This window comes from Heloderma suspectum, chromosome 6 (genome assembly GCF_057233095.1).
Source record: "Heloderma suspectum isolate Gila_16-S chromosome 6, 16-S_ref, whole genome shotgun sequence".
NCBI classification, from domain to species: Eukaryota; Metazoa; Chordata; class Lepidosauria; order Squamata; family Helodermatidae; genus Heloderma; species Heloderma suspectum.
In genome coordinates this window covers 93,173,820-93,192,735 of record NC_139463.1, presented here as the reverse complement: position 1 = coordinate 93,192,735, position 18,916 = coordinate 93,173,820, and the positions used below count along the sequence as shown (strand labels likewise).

Genomic DNA, 18,916 nt, shown 5'->3' with positions numbered 1-18,916 from the left:
GTGGGGACACGGGCACTGTAACGCTAATGGTTTACGAGGTGGGTGAGGGTTGCATATTCCACCTCTTCATTTGGAAATGGAGCCAGACATTGCCCTTTGGGAAAAAAAAGATGTTATGTGATCATATGACATTGTAGCCTTGTTCCATCCCAGGAGCATTTTTGGCCCCCAAAGTGGAAATGAGGCCACTGGGTATATTTTGTCACTGCTTCGACTGGTGCACCCTTTCCTTCAAAATGAAGGAGTGATGCATCCAAGATGTAAGCTTTCAGAACAATCAGGATGGAGGTGATAGATAGATGATAGATAGATGATTCCGTTTCTTGTTGCATCCTTTTTATTAAAAACTTCTTTTTCATATTCAACCTAGCTCCACCACTTTCTGAAACAAGTGTCTTTTAACAACAGTGCTGGGGACAAGGTTTCCTTTGACCAGAATGGAGTATTAATAACAGACTTTGATGTTATAAATTGGGTCATATTTCCAAACCATTCTTTTGTTAGACTAAAAGTTGGAAGGATAAACCCCCAAGCTCCAGTAGCCGAAGCATTGACCCTTAATGAAGATGACATTGTATGGCACAGCTCATTTCACCAGGTAAGACCTGAATGAATGCAGGCATTTGGGAAGCATGTCAATTATGAATAAGGTGTGGCAGTTCAAAGGGGTTATCTCACATGACATGATGCATGGATAAGTTTTTAAGCATATATTAGAGTCCAAAGAGAATCTCTCTTTCTCTCCCTCTACATTCACATATCTCCTATTTAAGCATGAACTCAAATTATCCCTGAATTTCTCAGGCCCACTGAGGAGGTGAAGGGTCTGGATTCCTTTCAGTTTCTTTTATTTTAACCTCTCAGACATATGGACTGTAGGAGCTTGACAGGAGGAATACTAACTAACATCTTCAACACCTAGGTCCACACATAGACACTTCCAATATTTCATATCATGAAGTGTGCAAGTATAACAGCGACCCTCTGTATATGACTACTCTGAAGTAAGTCCCACTGAGTTCAAAGGAGCTTACTCACAAGCAAATTGGTCTGGGTTTTCGTGTTGAGTCAATGGGCTAGGCATCTAATCCATGGAAATATTTGCTTTTGGCCTTTATTTTAAAGGTAAAATATTCTATTGAAGACGTGCACCTCACAATCAGGAAACCCACAGAAGCTGATTGCGTTATATCATGTTCACTTCTGAACCTTAAGGATTCTAACCCATTCGCCTGAAGATTCTCATATTTCGTTGGTGGAATAGGCAGTTTAGCATTCTCCTCTGTCTTTCCTGGATTAGGCACAGCCCATCTCTGTGTGTAACGGCCATTGCCAGCCTGGCCACAGCAAGCAAAAGAAGGAGGGGGAGCCGTTCTGCTGCTACAACTGCATTCCATGTCCAGAAGGGAAGATTTCTGACCAGAACGGTGAGAATTTTCTCATACAGCACTTTTCAAATACAATGGGGGGTTCACACTATCAGCTCGTGTTGGTGGAAGAGGAAAGAAATCTTGTGTTTCTGGTGGGTTGTTGTTTTTCAGTCGTTCAGTCATGTCCGACTCTTCGTGACCCCATGGACCATAGCATGCCAGGCCTTCCTGTCCTGCGCTCTCTCCCGGAGCGTGCTCAAGTTCATATTCATTGCATCCGTGATGCTATCTAGCCATCTCATCCTCTGCCGTCCCCTTCTCCTTTTGCCTTCAGTCTTTCCCAGCATCAGGGTCTTTTCCAGGGAGTTTTCTCTTCGCATTAGGTGGCCAAAATATTGGAGCTTCAGCTTCATTATCTGTCCTTCCAATGAGCACTCAGGGTTGATTTCCTTTAGGATGGACTGATTTGACCTCCTTGCAGTCCAGGGCACTCGTAAGAGTCTTCTCCAGCACCACAGTTCGAAAGCATCAATTCTTCGGCGCTCAGCCTTCCTTATAGTCCAGCTCTCACAGCCATACATTACTACTGGGAAAAACATAGCTTTGATTAGATGGACCTTTGTCGGCAAGGTGATGTCTCTGCTTCTTACTATGCTGTCTAGGTTGGCCATAGCTTTCCTCCCAAGGAGCAAGCGTCTTTTAATTTCATGGCTACAGTCACCGTCTGCGGTGATCTTGGAGCCCAAGAAAGTAAAATCTGTCACTGCTTCCATTTCTTCCCCTTCTATATGCCAGGAAGTGATGGGGCCACATGCCATGATCTTAGTTTTTTTAATGTGGAGTTTCAAACCAGCTTTTGCACTCTCCTCTTTCACCCTCAACAAGAGGCTCTTTAGATCCTCTTTGCTTTCTGCCATTAGGGTGGTATCGTGTGCATATCGGAGGTTGTTGATAATTCTCCCGGCAATCTTAATTCCAACCTCTGATTCATCCAACCCAGCATTTCTCATGATGTACTCTGCATATAAGTTAAATAAGCAGGGTGACAATATGCAGCCTTGTCGTACTCCTTTCCCAATTTTGAACCAATCGGTTGTTCCATGTCTGGTTCTTTCTGTTGCTTCTTGACCCTGGTACAGGTTTCTCAGGAGACAGGTAAGGTGGTCTGGTACTCCCATCACTTTCAGAATTTGCCACAGTTTGTTGTGATCCACACAATCAAAGGCTTTTGCATAGTCAATGAAGCAGAAATAGACGTTTTTCTGGAATTCTCTTGCTTTCTCCATGATGCAGCGAATGTTGGCGATTTGATCTCTAGTTCCTCTGCCTCTTCTAAACCCAGCTTGTACTTCCGGTAGTTCTCGGTTCGCATACTGCTGAAGCCTAGCTTGTAGGATTTTGAGCATCACCTTGCTGGCATGTGTCTTTCCCATTCTGTTTTTTTCCTCGATTTCTTTGCATTGTTCACTTAAGAAGGCCTTCTTGTCTCTCCTTGCTATTCTCTGGACCTCTGCATTCAGTTGGGTATATCTTCCCCTTTCTCCCTTGCTTTTCGCTTCCCTTCTTTCCTCAGCTACTTGTAAAGCCTCATCAGACAGCCACTTGGCTTTCTTGCATTTCTTTTTCTTTGGGATGGATTTCGTTGCTGCCTCCTGAACAATGTTACGGACCTCCGTCCATAGTTCCTCAGGCACTCTGTCTATCAGGTCTAATCCCTGAAATCTATTCCTCACCTCCACTGTATATTCATCAGGGATATGATTTAGGTCATACCTGAACAGTTTAGTGGTTTTCCCGACGTTCTTCAATTTAAGCCGAAATTTTGCAAGAAGCAGCTCATGATCTGAGCCACAGTCAGCTCCAGGTCTTGTTTTTACTGACTGTATGGAGCTTCTCCATCTTTGGCTGCAAAGGACATAATCAATCTGATTTCGATATTGACCATCTGGTGATGTCTATGTGTAGAGTCGCCTCTTGTGCTGTTGGAAAAGAGTGTTTGCTATGATCAGCATGTTCTCTTGGCAAAACTCTATTAGCTTTTGTCCTGCTTCATTTTGTACACCAAGGCCATGCCTGCCTGTTATCCCGGTGATTTCTTGACTTCCTACTTTAGCATTCCAATCCCCTGTGATGAAGAGGACATCTTTTTTTGGTGTTAGTTCTAGAAGGTGTTGTAGGTCTTCATAGAACCGATCAACCTCAGCTTCTTCGGCCTCAGTGGTTGGGGCATAGACTTGAATTACTGTGATGTTGAATGGTGGGTAGCTCAATGAAAATATTGACCCAGTGTGCAGCTGCTGTGAAAAAGGCAAATTCCATGTTGGGGATCATTAGGAAAGGCATGAAGAATAAAACTGCCAATATCATACTGCCTTTATACAGATTTATGATGTCACCACACTTGCAATAATGTATATAATTCTGATCACAGTACCACAAAAATGGATATTGTAGAGCCATAAGTGGTGTAGGAAATGGTGAAATAGTGTATCAAGGGGCTGGAGCAATACTCCCATGAGGAAAGGTTACTATATTCAAGAGTTGTTAGGCGAGACAAATAGTGAATGGTGATGGTGGGTACTATGAAGATGTTCAGATTTAGGCACAGCTTTGGGGAGGGGGAGGGAAGGAGGCCGGGATGTGCATAGGAAGCTGTGTAACATGGCTTCTGTAGTCCCTCCCGCCATTAGGACTACTCCCTTTTCCCTGTCTCCATGCTGTTTCCGAGCGTGGAGACGCAGCCAGTGTGGAGAGAACTGTGCTGGCTATGAGGGGGTTGGGGCAGCGAGTGCGGTTTCTGGGCTCTGAGATTGGAGCCCTGTTCTGACCTCCAATCCCAGAAACCAAATGATCCTATGTCACAGACACTGTCCAGGGCAAATAGGGTTGCTCCCTAAAGGTGCCACCCCTTTGTCACACAAATAAGGCAATATACAGTTACATCGGGTTGTGGACACTCCTGCAAATGGTTATCTATGTGTTTGATTCATTATTGTAGGCACTTTCCTACTAAAGTGAGTTCTTTTAGATAATTACGATATGGAATATCTGTATAACTGAAAATACATCTTCTAACTTTCAGATATGACTGACTGTCACCAGTGTCCAGAGGATCATTATCCAAATAAGCACCGCAGTTCATGCATTCCCAAGCTTATAACTTTCTTGTCTTATGAAGAACCTCTTGGGCTTGGTTTGACAACTGGTGCTCTTTCATTTTTTTTAATCACTGTTTTAGTGCTAGGAATTTTTATAAAACACAATGACACCCCCATAATCAAAGCCAACAACCGGAACCTCACTTACACTCTTCTCATCTCCCTCTTGCTTTGTTTCATTTGTGCCTTAGTATTCATTGGCCAACCCCGGAGGGTGACATGTCTCCTCCGCCAAACTACCTTTGGCATAATTTTCTCAGTGGCTGTGTCATCTGTCTTGGCAAAAACCATTACTGTGGTTCTGGCTTTCATGGCCACCCAGCCAGGATCCAGTATGAGGAAGTGGGTGGGGAAAGGCCTGGGCAGCTCCATTGTTCTTTCCTGCTCCCTCATTCAAGCAGGCATTTGTACTGTGTGGTTGGCAACCTCTCCTCCATTCCCAGACGTTGATATGCATGCAGAAATGGAAGAAATTGTATTGGAATGCAATGAGGGCTCAGCTACGATGTTTTACTGTGTCCTGGGCTACATGGGCTTCCTGGCTATTGTTAGTTTTACTGTAGCTTTTCTAGCGAGGAAGCTCCCTGATCGTTTCAACGAAGCAAAATTGATCACTTTCAGCATGCTGGTGTTTTGCAGTGTCTGGTTATCGTTTGTTCCAGCCTATTTGAGCAGCAAGGGGAGACGCATGGTAGCTGTGGAGATATTCTCTATCTTAGCCTCGAGTGCTGGGTTGCTGAGTTTCTTCTTTTTCCCTAAATGCTACACGATTGTTCTGAGGCCTGAGCTGAACCACCGGGAGCAGCTCATAAAGAGAAAGCTCTGATTAAATATCCTTCTGGCCTCCATCTGCAGCGTCTTATAATTAGGGATGTATAAGACACTTGTTTCAGCTTGCTTCGGACGAGAATTATTTACCCATTCCCACCTCCTGAACCTGAATGTGAGTGTAATCTGCACTCCTTGGCCTCTAATTTTGTTCACAGGGGGTGGGGGAGGAATGTGTCTGAAAAAACACATACATTTTTCTAACACATACATTAGAAAAATACTCATGAAAAATGCGTACTTTTAAAAAGTGCAGAAAGAGTATTTAATCATTGGGATAAGATTACATACTTTTGAATGCACACCCAGGTACTTCATGATTTTACATGGTATGATAAATAAAAATCCTTGTAATCTGATATCTCCTACCTGCACCTCCAGGAGGAATCCTCACTGGCCGGACCCGGATCCTCTCCACCAGCCGGCTCTGGAGCGCCAATGATACGGCTGCCTTTGCCATATCACTGGCTGGGCAGATTGACTGAGGATGCCAGTGGCGTCCGGAATGCCATTTGCGGCCGTAAAGACCTTAGTTTAAGGTAAACCCAGCCATAAATGGCTGCATTTACCTTAAACTAAGGCTGTTATGGCTGCAAATGACGTCCTGGACGCCATTTGCATCCTCAAGCTGTAGTCCCCTTCAGCCAGCTATATGGCATGGCGGCCGTATTGGTCTCACTTGGGAACCGGCCAGCAGCTCTATGGATATGCTGCAGAGCGGAGCCAGCCAGTGAGTATTCTGGGGGGAGGGACAGGTCGCCTACCCCCCCCCCCAGCAGATGCCCTGGACTGGATGGGTGAGTGGGATTCATACATCCCTAGAAATCGAGTGCCCTCATTGAGAACACGGGACTAACTGTACTCCTTCTTAGTTTTATATGTGCTGCTTATTGGGCCTTGACTCTCACTGAGGCTCAGCGAGCAAAGAGGAGATGATCTCGGTTGCTTGGGCTCAGATTTTTTCAGAGGCATCAAGATTATTTTTCTGCCACACTGCAAACTAACCTGAACATAATGCTGACTGTGGTACTCATGTGAGAATGCCCTCAATCTTCCACCGTTAGACCTTCAAGCAAGGATTGGGGGGAGAACTTCATTCTCAAAGTCTGGAATGATGCCCATTGGATAGAATTAGGGGTGCACGAAAGTCACTTACCTGGTCTCGCAGCTTGCTTCGCGGTGGGGGGGAGGTGCTTCGTTGCTCCCCCCAAAGTTCAGGCCGGGGGGGGGAAGCTTCCCTCCTCACCTGGCCGAAATTCAGGCCGCGGAGAAGCGCCCCGTCTCCCCGGCCGCGAACTTCAAAAGAAAAAAAAAACGCCCCTGTGATAGGCTACGTAACGATTAACGTAGCCTATCACGGCTAGATCTGCAAAGTCAGCCGTGATAGGCTACGTTAATCGTCACGTAGCCTATCACGGGTGACTTTGGAAAAAAAAAAGTGCGTATGCAAATTGCGGCCCCCATAGGGAGCCGCCATTCGCGTTCCTTATTTGGTCCCTGTAGTCTACGTAAAGATTACGTAAAGATTTACGTAGACTACGGCGAAAATAAGGGCAACGCTATTTGCTATTTTTTCTCGCCATAATTGCCTACATAAATATTTACGTAGGCTAGAATGGCAAAAAATAGGTAACACAAATGGCGGCCGCCATAGCCGTTGCCATTTGCGTTTGCATTAGCCCGTCCGTGGACGGCCCTGGCCAGCGGCTCGTGGAGTGGAGCCGGCTGGGCCGGATTCCAGGGGGGAGGACCAGTTCACCTCCAACCCTGTCGAGGATTCTGGGGGGAGGGATGGAGCGCCTCCCTCCCCACCGTGAAAGATTCCGCAAAATGGTGAGTTTCGTACATCCCTACAACCTGGACTGTAGGGGATGTGGAAATACCCCCCCCAATAGTTGCAAATGGAGCAAGCCCCATTTGTTCCTGGCTAATGAGACCTTACAGAGGGCATCTGGATGGAAAGAAGTCTTATTTCAATTACTGTTTAAGTAGAGCCAGGAATGTTGTTGAAAGGGCATTTGGAAGGCTGAAAAGCAGATGGAGGTGCCTTTCTGGATGACTTGACATTGTGGAGGAGAATGTGCCTTCAGTCATCTGTGCCTGTGTTATATTATACAACATATGCAGAACGAAGGGACATGCCCTAAATCTGCAGGAAAACAATACCTTTGTTCTTCCAACCTTGGGTCTGTCCTGCCTGGATGATGGCAATGTTCAGTCTGAGCAGGGTAAAGTGGTCAAGGAGGCTATTAAAAATTACCTTTGGGAAAACAGGAGGGCAGTTGGGCGATGGATGTATGTGTCTACCTAAAGCTGTCTGTGAATTTTACACATTGGCCACAGTTTATTATGCTTTGCAAATTTCTTTGTATGTATGTATGTATGTCCGGTGCTAAAGTGTTCATAATAAAGAATGGGTTGCCCTTGTATCCAATTCCTGTCTCTGTTGAGTGATGATGCGCATATACTCATGCCTGTCAGGTGGTGGTGCTATAGTTTATTTTAACGGAACTGTACTCTATGGTTCCTAGATGTCAAGGGCAATTTTTCTTCCAAAATGGCTCCCTCCAAAAAAATGTTGCATACTGGCAGGACAAGGAGATTAAGATCCTTCTGGCCTCATAGTATCATAGAATAGGAGGGTTAGAAGGGGCGTAGAAGGCTATCGAGTCCAACCCCCTGCTCAATGCAGGAATCCAAGTCAGAGCATCTCCTGTCCAGCTTCACCTTGAATGCCTCCAGTGTGGGAGAGCCCACCACCTCCCTAGGCCATTGGTTCCATTGTGGTATTGCTCTAACAGTCAGGAAGTTTTTCCTGATGTTCAGCCAGAATCTGGCTTCCTGTTAACTTGTGCCCATTATTCCGTGTTCTGCACTCTGGGATGACCGAAAAGAGATCCTGGCCTTCCTCTCTGTGACAACCTTTCAAGTACTTGAAGAGCGCTCTCTTATCTCCCCTCAGTCTTGTCTTCTCAAGGGTAAACATGCCCAGTTCTTTCAGCCTCTCCTCATAGAGCTTTGTTTCCAGGCCCCTGATCATCTTTGTTGCCCTCCCCTGAACCCTCTCCAGCTTGTTGCATCCTTCTTCAAGTGCGGTGCCCAGAACTGGAAACAGTACTCCAGATGAGGCCTAACCAGCTCTGAGTAGAGGGGAGCTAGTACTTCCCGGGATTTGGAAGCTATGCTTCTATTAATGCAGCCCAAAATAGCATTTGACTATTCTGCAGCCACATCACATAGTTGGATCATATTCAGCTTGTAGTCTACAACAGTTCCATGATCCTTCTCACTTGTAGTGTTGTTGAGCCATATATCCCCCATCCTGTAACTGTGCGTTTTGTTTCTTTTTCCTAGTTGGAAAACTTGGCATTTATTCCTATGAATTTTTATTCTGTTGTTTTCAGCCCAGTACTCCAGTCTATCAAGAGTACTTTGAATTTTGTTTCTGTCTTCCAAGGTATTAGCTACCCCACCCAATTTTGTGTCATCTCCAGATGTGAACAGCATTCCCTGCACCTCCTCATCCAGGTCATTAATAAAAATGTTGAAGAGCACTGGGCCTAGGGATGTACGAAAGTCACTTACCTTTTCCTATGGATGGACGAAAGGAACTTAACTGGTCCCGCAGCTTGCTTCGCGGTGTGGGGGAGGCGCTTCTGTTCTCCCCCCGAAGTTCAGGTGAGGGGGGGAGGCACCCCGTCTCGCCCGGCCAAAATTCAGGCCGGGGGGGAGGCACCCCATCCCTCGCTGCCGAAATTCAGGCCGGGGAGGAGCGCCCCATCTACCCGGCTACCTAATAAAATGAAAGTAAAAAAGAAGCAAACACACACCAGTGATAGGCTACATAACGATTAACGTAGCCTATCACGGGGGCGTTTCTTTTTTTTAAAAAAAAAACTTTCGAGTTTGCGGCCGGGCGAGGCAGGAAGCCTCCTCCCCAGCCTGAATTTCGGCCAGGGTGAGGCGGGAAGCCTCCCCCCCGGCCTGAATTTCAGCCCGGGGGGGGCGGGAAGCCTCCCCCCCCCGGCCTGAACTTCGCAGGGGGAGCAGTGAAGTGCCTCCCCCCCACCGCGAACAAGCTTCGATGAAAGGTAAGTGACTTTCGTCCACACCTAACGTAGACTAAGACGGCGAAAAATAAGGAACCCAAATGGCGGCGGCCATAGCCACTGCCATTTGCGTATGCATTTTTTTTTACCCAGATGTGATAGGCTACGTATGTCTTTATGTAGCCTATAACGTCTATGGGGGGGACACAGACTGCAAATAGTGGCGGCGGCATTCATTCAGAAGACCAGCTGCCGCCGAAGCTGCTGCTGGAGCTGCCGCCATCCGGAACATCCGTCCCAGGTAAGTCTCGTCCCAGGGGGATCCGCGGGGGGTGGGGGGGGGGTGGCAGGCCATTCTGCGATGGATTTTGGAGGACCAAATGCACTAGCATTCGGCCTCACCGAGATCCGTCATGGAATTCTCTGACATCCCTACATATACTGCAGATGCCATGGCCACAAGTGCTGGCCACATTTTTGGACGTTGCTGTTGTTTTCCCCCATGACCTGCTTTTCGTACCACCTAGCTTAAGGAATAGATCTGGAGAACTTGAAAGGTTGTAACAGAATTATATGATGTGGAAAGAGAGGGCGATGGATTTAATTAAAACATGCAGCTGTTTTGATGTAACCAAAATCTCATATGCCTTACTAATTTTGAGAGGGATAACTAACAGGTGAATTCACCCATCATCAAGACACCTCTCTATACTCTCATCCATAGAACTGTGGATTCCTGTTTACACTACTTACGTTGATTCTTGAGGTTCTTTTCCCAAGAGCATTAGTATTAGCAATTAAAATGACACACTCTTGACTGTGTAATGTTGTATAACAGAGACAAAAATGACACACAATGCAGTAGCAATGGTTTTACAAAATACAAGAGAGATTTGTGACTCAAATGGAATTCTCATTGTAGGGCAATGACTCAGAACTACCAGCATATCCTGGCCTTGGTATTTGCCATACAGGAAATCAACAGAAAACCCCAGATCTTACCCAATGTCACCTTGGGATTCCATGTCTATGATGGCCATATGAATACAAGGTGGACGTCTCATTCAGCATTGCATCTTATTTCTCCAATGAACCAATTTGTTCCCAACTACAAGTGTGATATCCAGGGTAATCTTATTGCAGTCATCACAGGACTTGACTTGGACTCCTCTTATCAGATGCAGAATATTTTGGGTATCTACAAGATTTCTCAGGTAGGGAGTATGTGTGCAATTTACGAATGATCCAGTTAATCATTTTCTTCCTGGATGTGACTTTGTGGTCTCATATAAATAGAGATGGATGTATTTCATGTCATCAGGTATACCTTCTTATTTCTGTAAATTATGAAGTGGAAGGAAGTGAAATGATTCTGATAATTCCTTTATACCTGGGATTTCCCCCCCCCCCGCTTTTTTCCCAACTTTATCCAGGTTGGTATTAATCAATCTGAGAAATTGTAGTATGGACACTTCTGCTGTCAGAAGCAGATGTTTCCAACATGGTTCAGTTCCTCTGTGTCCCACCATTGGTGGGAGATTCAGGAAAGATAAAACAAGTAGTTCTTCACACAGTGCATAGTTAAACTATGGAATTTGCTACCACAGGATGTAGCGATGGCCACCAATTTGGATGGCTTTCAAAAGGGGTTAGACAAATTCCTGGAAGAGAATGCTATCAATGACTACTGGTCCTGATGGCTGTGACCTACCAGTACCAGTTGCTAGGGAACATGGGAGGGAGGGTTCTGTTGCACTCATGTCCTGCTTGTGGGTTACTGGTTGACAGCTGGTTGGCCACTGTGTGAATGGAATGCTGGACTGGATGGACCTTTGGTCTGATCCAGCAGGGCTCTTCTTATGTTCTTATGTCCCAACTTAGAAGGTATAGCCATAGAACGTTTTTTAAAAAATGAGTCTGAGAAAAAGTTGAGTTTGGGAGTTGGAAACAAAGCAAAGAGACTGAGGGGGAGAGGCTGTTCTTTACTTTTATTTTGCTCTTGACCCTTCTGTTGAAAGATGGAATCCATCATCCCTGTGCAACTAAAGAACATAGTGCCTAATTTTGGCATGTGACAGGAATAGATGATCCATCTGCAAAAATCTCTTCTTTTTTTTCCCTTGGCACCTAGCCTGATCAGTTTTGTCACCCACATTTCCAACATCTCTGTAACCACACAATTAGGAACCTGGGTGACCATGTCATCACCTTGTCCAGGCTCTGCTGAACCTGATGTCTCAATGATAATTCCGCACTCAGCACCAAATCATTCTTCACTTAGGGATGTACGAAAGTCACTTACCTTTCCATGGATTATGTTCATGGGGGGAGAGGCGTTCCATCCCTCCCCCCAGAATCCTCGATGGGGGGGGAGGCGATCCGTTCCTCACCCTGGAATCCTCGACAGCCAGCTCTGCTCCGCAGCGGCTCCAGAGAGCAGCAGGCCAGGCCCAGGCCAGAGCCGTCCGCAGCTAGATTTCCAGCCGTGGAGGGCTCTGGGTAAAAAAACCCCCAAAACCGCGTACGCAAATGGCGGCAGCTATGGCCGCCGCCATTTGCGTTCCTTATTTTTGGCCGTCTTAGTCTACGTAAATATTCACGTAGACTATTACAGCGAAAATAAAGGGGAATGCAAATAGCGTAGCGGGTGCTATTTGCGTCCCTTTTTGATTTGCCGTTTTAGCCTACATAAATATTTACCAAATATTTCTTTGGTCTTGGCCTTGACAGCAAGCACAGGTAGAGCTTCTTCGATTTTTCTTACTGCCAGTCCCTTTCTTTTAAGGTGGACAATAAATTGCATGGCATTGTCATAGACTGGTAACACCCTTTTCTGTGAATGGAAAGAAAAGCAGGCAAAATAATAAAAAAGCACACCTGTTTGCTCTTTCCTTCTCATGGCATTTCTACTGCCACCCTTGAAGGTCTTTAATTCTTTGGCTGGATCCACCAGCCTAAAAACCCTCTAGGTCTCATCTATATTAGGTAGATTGGGTTAGTTATTAGATATAGGGTGGGTACCCATAAGGAGAAACCACCATACACTGGCTCAGTTTGCATAATTGCAGGAGGGGAATTAAGCCACAGTGGCTTTTTTCCCCTGCCATGCATGCCAGGGGAATGGTATAATTACTTTCAGTAGCGCGGCTTGTCATGGCATATGAACCTGGCCATGGTGGCTTGTTGCCATGGTTGACAAACCACCCTGAACCCTCCAACAACTTGTTCATTCCATGCCCCCCTGCCCTTTGCTCAGGAAGTACCAAAGTGGAGGATGAAATTTACAAGTTCCTTGAGAAGTGCAGAATATGGCTCTGCTGGGCTAAATAAGGTAGTGTGTGGAGAGGGTGAAACTGACAAGGACATTTACAAGAATATGCCTCGGCACAGCTACAGAGTGGACAGGGGGACTTATGACCATGTGCATTTGCACAAGGTCTCTGATAACTTAATTAAAAAAAAATCACAACCCCATTTGTGCAAATCTAAAGGCTTGAGGGCGGTGTGGCAGGGGGAAACAAATTTGTCAAATTGCTGCCATTAAAAAACAGGGAATCCATATATTGGATGGACTTCCTACACACTGACTCAACACCATCAGGGGAAAATGAAATCTGCAGGCCTGAACTGTAAAAACGGTTGAGCTTTCATCCCCCAAATGGAATTCTCATATACCCCTATTGCTTTGGCAGTGCAGCACAAAATTCCTTACTAAGCACATGACCCTGTGTGATCTAGATTTCTGCCTATTGGTTATGTACACATGGCCTTGTTAATATACCAAAACCTGGCCATTGAGTCTCTGAACTCTGTTACTCACAAGCGAACTGCCATTACAAAGGGAAGATCTCCAGGAACAGCATATGGTAATCTCCTTACTCTTCCATTCCAGCAGCCAATGCTCTGCACATCAACAACTCCTAAAGAATATGGCAAATCCAGTGACACCACTGATGATCAGCAAAGCACATCCACAATTGCCTTTACCATGAATGACAGTGCATATCCTCTTTTTCCATACTTGCATGATCAAGCATCCTATACTGGGCCTCTGATGTCATGTATGAGAACCAATCGATGTTCCCATTATTTTATTCCCAAAGATTATTTTATTTTATTATGTTTATTTAAAACATTTGTATACTGCCATTCATCCAACAGATCCCAACAACAAAGGAAAATAATAAATTATTTCCATCATACAACATTACAATATGCCATCAAACCATTACATTAATGATAAAATGAGGAAATAGCTTAAAATGTGAAGAAGAGTATGACATTTCTTGAACTAAAATGTATTAACCTGGCACTGAAAAAAAATGAAATACAGGCACATTTCTTTAGGGAGGTGCAACCACTAAAAGACAAACAAAACAAAAACAAACACCCTTGCCTTGGTGGCTATATAACAGACTATATTATAACTCGGATAAAGAAACGTTTGTTCCCAGGTAAAGGGGAAAGTTCCCCCCTGGTTTTACCCAGTTGAGTGCTCAGTGCCTGAAACAAGAGCAATTTACCACTAAAGAGGTCATTTTCTTCTGTAAATGAAAAAGGATTTATTAAATTAATTATTTATCTATTGATTATATATTAATCTGCCCAATAACAAACATTTTCTGGGGGGATTTCAAAAGCTAAATGAATACAACACAATACAACACAATGACATTAGAATAAAATATATAAAAAACACCTTCTTCTTCTTCAACCCCTGGCCCCAGCCCCAAACTGTTAAACATCTGGGAGAAAAGAAAGGTCTGCACCTGTTGCCAGAAAGATAACAATGTAGGTATCAGGTGAGCCTATCTGTGGAAGGCATTCCATAAATGAGGCAGAAGGAGCGGGAAGCCCCTCTCTTGCAGTGAGCTGCTTGATCTCCTTCAGAGGGAGTAGCCAAAGGAGGGCCTCTGAAGGTGACTGCAAAGGCTGAGCAGATACATATGAGAGGAGACATTTCATTGCAAAGGAAACAGAATTGACTGCTGGAAAGGTTCAGCACTTGAAAGGGACATGCATGTCGTGCTTTATATAGCAATAAAGGAGCGAAACGCTCTTGTATACATGGATCAATTCCACATGCTTTCAGACACGAGGAGGCGACAGACAATGCGTTGCATCAACAGCCCCTTCCCCTTGTCTTGTTCACCCCCCTTGTGTGCCCTTCCAAGAGAGGGAGCATGTAGCCATACCTTATGCCATTGCTTGCTTACACTCAGACACACAGCTTTGGGGAGTGCTTGCAGTCAAACAGTCTTAGATAGCCTTCTCTGACGATGTATATAAAAACAGTAATAAAGTCAGTTGATTTGAATTTCTTCTATCTAAACTGGCTCTAGCCTGTGTTTATTGTCTTCTCTGGCTATGGCTGTGTTGCCATTAGGGGTGTATGAACTCCCCACTGTCTGGTCCAGGGAAGGGGTCCACTGTGGGGCACTTTGGGCCGCTTGGGGCCCCACAAGTCCTCTGGAGCCCTGCCACGTCTGTCAGAGCAGTTCTCCAGCTTTCTAAAAAACACAGTATGCTAACTGAGGCTGCCTTTAGCCTATCACAGGAGAATTACAGCCATCAATGGACTATTTTCTGCCATTTGCAGCCATAAAGCACTTACTTTTATCTAATTGCAACTGATTCCTGGAATTAGCAGTAAACAGCTGTTTACTGCAAGCTGCCATTAGCGTATTGTGTTTTTTTAGGAAGCTAGAGAGCCACCCTGCGGGAACTCCTCCAGACCTGAAGGTAAGTGTGGCTGGTCCTCTGCAGACCCTGGAGGTCAGATTCTTTGGAATACAGCCTCATTTGAGTCTGTGGTAGATTTCTCCAGCATCCCTATGCCTTGTTTTCTCTACATAAAGCAACACTGCTGTGAAGTCACACCAGACTATCCAACAAAAATCTCTGAATCTCAAGTTAAAAACCAGGAGGCAATGGTATGTGTGTCAGGGCTTGGCAACTTGGTGTTTGCAGACCCAACAACACAGCAGACTGCAGCCACAATCCCCACACTTCCCCCTGCCTCTAGCAAAGGCCTTTAGTAAAGGTGAGGGAAAGGGTGCCCTACCTAAAACAAGGGTTGAGGGGAGAAGCCTGTCCCCACTAAGGATCCTTGGGGCAACAGCATCCTTGGCAGTGGATGGCCTGCTCCAGCCATTTTTATCTCTCTATCTATCATCTCTCTCTCTCTCTCTCTCTCTCTCTCTCTCTCTCTCTCTCTCTCTCTCTATCTATTAAGCAGGGCACTCTTTCCCCCAATTCTATTGAAGTCCACTGACTAACAGAACTGGGGAAAAGGGTGCCCTATCCAGAGCTGGCTTGTGGAGTCGGGGGGAAAGAAAAGTGAGAATCCATGAAGGGGGACAAAAAGGCTGAACATCTAGAAAGTGGAGAGGGGAAAAGAAAAGTGAAAATTATGAGAAGGGGGTGCTCCCAACAGTTTAGGTCCCACAGCAATTTGTGATGGTGCCTGGGACACCATCCTCCCCTCCCAAATATCAAGTGTGCTTGCAGGCCACAAAAGTTTGCCTAGCCCTGATATATAGTCAGGGACTAATCACAGGCAGGTAAAGGGGGACTCTATTAATTCCACTTTGAAAATAATTCTGTCTATCCACCTACTCCCAATCTATGTGTAGCTTGTATATGGTTCAGTGATGATGGATAGCACCAAGGAATTCCTTCCTACCAAATGGTCCCAAATGAAGCCTATCAGTACAGGGGGATTCTGCATGTGCTGCTCCATTTCAAGTGGACATGGATCGGATTATTCACTTCAGTTGGAGTTAATTCGGAATGGATCAAGCAGGTTGTGGTTCAACACTTTTCCAAGCATGGCATCTGCTTTGCCTTCATAGACACAATCTACAATAACTTTGGGAGTATGAGACAATGGTCAGTTCAACTGCATGTTAGAGTCATGAAAAGTACAGCCAAAGTATTTGTCTTCTTCGGAGATTCTCGTTCCATGTTGATTTTGGATTATGTATTAAGAATCTCAGAAGTTAAAGAAGCAATACAAATGCCAACTGGTAAAGTGTGGATTATGACAGCCCAACTAGAATTGAAATCATATGGCAATACACAGACCTGGAAAGAGAATATCCATGTATTCCAAGGTGCTCTATCCTTTGCCGTCCACTCCAGTTGTAGCAGCCATATCGGGGGTCAGACTAAGTAGCCTCATGCAGTCTCATGCTTCATGTTCTTGCTGAGCTCTTTCTCCCTTGAATATATTGTTGTAAGCTGACGAGACACAGGAATTCCTTATCTTGTCAAAGGTCATACAATTGTATATCTTGTTCTCTGCTGTTCTCTTCTGTTCTCTCCTTATCATGGCTACACTATAACCCAGTTCTTGTATTATAAACAATAGTGCTAAGAGAAGAAATGTTGAGGATTGCAACCCCACGTGGGAGGGGGAGGAGGAGCCGTTTCACATGTGTCACAATGTCTATAAAACCAATGTGCTGATGTATTTCGGGGCTTCTGGCTCTTTGGAAATGATTCCAGCCTTAAGCCCACGCGTTAAATAAAGAATCTCTTTTTCCTTCACTCCGTGGTCTCTCTGACTCTGGGTTCTGCAACATAAATGGTGCCGTGACTCGGATGTGGCAGGCTCTGAGCCAGACAGGTGGCAGTTGCCTGCTCTTGATCGCCGCACCGGGAAGACGAGCTCGCCGCATGCCTCCCTTTCTTGGCGCCACCGACCTTTTTGTCGAGTGAATGGGAGAACGCCTGCACCGGGATCGCCCAAACGGCAGCGAGCAGCAAGAGAACCTTGGGAAGCGGAGGAAGGAACTTGAGCTTTGCCTGTATCGCAGCTGCAATTGAGCTGAAACCCACATTGGAAGCCTTCAGGAGAAAGGCAAGTATATGGGAAAAAGAGGGCCCCGCCTTTAGGGAGAAAGGCCACTGGGCAGAAAAAAAGAGGGCCCCGCCTTATGAAAAAGGTCAGTGTTGGTGGTATACGTATACAAAAGAACCTACTCCTTGCGGGTAGAAGGGGGGCCTGATCACACCCCCGAGTGGGCGCCAGTACCTAGCACGCCAGTACTCAGTAGGAAGCTGAGGAAGCTGGGGAAGCCGCTTTCCGCTCTGGTAAAAAGTGGGAAAAGTGGGTGGCAGGGACATATGGATGCAGTGGAGAGATTGATGATTGTGTGAGTGGCTACTGCGGTTTCTGACGCATACCGTTGACCATCCGGGTGCCCAAGCCAGTAGCAAAGTGCGTGGTGTATAAAATCCTCTTGTGTCGGCCAGTGAGACCCCTTACTCACTGACCAGTTCCCATTCCCTAATTGTGTCTGTCTTCAATTTAGGAGGGAGGCTATGGGTGGTGGGGGAAGCAAACCTTGCACCCCCTTGGGATGTATGCTAGCAAATTTTAAGAAAGGTTTTAGTAGAGATTATGGGGACCCCCCCCCATGAATCCTCAACGGTTGCAGACTTTGTATGAAATAGAGTGGCTGTCCTTTGGTGTAGGATGGCCTACTAAAGGCTCTTTAGAGCCCAGCAAAATCAGCCGTGTATATGCCATTGTGGTTGGGAGTTTCAAGCCCCACCGGCAGTAATTCGCCGATTTCAGCTACGGTCCTCAACTCCCAGATATTGTCTGCCGAGACTTTCATCTCTACGAGATCGGGAGGTTCCCCTCTTACACCTCAATCAGCATTAATAAAAGAAACTGAAGAACTGAAGTGTTGGGCAGAAGATTTAATAAAATCGGCAGTGACCCATAACAAGATGTGTTCTCACAAAAAAAGGGAGGCGAGCTCGTCTACTGCTCAAGACTTGCACCCCCTTGAGATGTATGTCAAACAAAGAAGGAAAAAGGTTTTTTTAAAAAGATTCAGAATAGAGAGAGAAAACAGCAAAAAGCTCAAGGTCGAGCTGAGAGAAAAAAAAAAGAACAAGATCAGAGGCTGTTAATTAGAAAAATGTTGCAGGACAGTCTGGCTTTTAACAAAGCGTGGGAGCGTGAGAGTGTAAGGCCGAAGAAGTAGCTGTTAGCCTAGCAAGCCGAGAGGGGGGGGGCAGGAAAATTGCCCACAACGTTCTGAGTTGTGCAACATCATCACCTCGCCTAATTGAGATGAAATCCCTAAAAAATGGAAACTGAAAATAAAGACCCAGAAGATGAAGGCAAAATAGAAAATAAAGGTGAAGAATCAGCCCCCAGAGCACAGGCTAGACCCCTCTTCGAATGAAAAGTGTGCCATAAGACTGTCCCAAAGCAGAATGAAGCGGAAAGACCATGTTGACGATCTCTGTCAAGGTAGCCGTGTTTAGCTTTGAACTGTGTTAAAATTGCATAGAGCCTGTAGCTACTGACCATCGGCTATATGATTTCTGAAGAGCGTAACCATTAAGCTTTTGCCGTGGGATTCCCTGCTGTTAGAAAAAGGAGACTCCATAACCATTGGCGTCTCAAGTTACGTAAGAGCCCGAGTGGCGGGAAAATATAGGCGGAGCAAAAAGGGAATCATACTGACGCACTCATGACTAACGGCTT

The 18,916-nt window shown here is 45.6% G+C and overlaps 2 protein-coding genes across 2 annotated transcripts in view; both read left to right on the top strand.

Moving 5' to 3' along the window:
- Nucleotides 1-1,366: 1,366 nt before the first annotated feature.
- LOC146341855 (vomeronasal type-2 receptor 26-like) lies at nucleotides 1,367-5,354 on the top strand. The gene is made up of 2 exons (XM_084807069.1): nucleotides 1,367-1,427; nucleotides 4,453-5,354. The coding sequence occupies exon 2, from the start codon at nucleotides 4,455-4,457 to the stop codon at nucleotides 5,352-5,354; it is 900 nt and encodes a 299-aa protein (XP_084663195.1). The 5' UTR covers nucleotides 1,367-1,427; nucleotides 4,453-4,454.
- A 4,977-nt stretch (nucleotides 5,355-10,331) lies between these two features.
- Nucleotides 10,332-18,916, top strand: part of LOC146341854 (vomeronasal type-2 receptor 26-like) — a 49,640-nt gene continuing 41,055 nt past the window's right edge. The window contains exon 1 of the mRNA XM_084807067.1: nucleotides 10,332-10,619. Within this exon, the coding sequence (XP_084663193.1) occupies nucleotides 10,332-10,619 (288 nt within the window). The remainder of the gene's footprint in view (nucleotides 10,620-18,916) is intronic.

What these genes read in the sequence shown, in the direction of transcription:
- LOC146341855 (XM_084807069.1), top strand. Translation starts at nt 4,455, where the DNA reads ATGACTGACTGTCACCAGTGTCCAGAGGATCATTATCCAAATAAGCAC.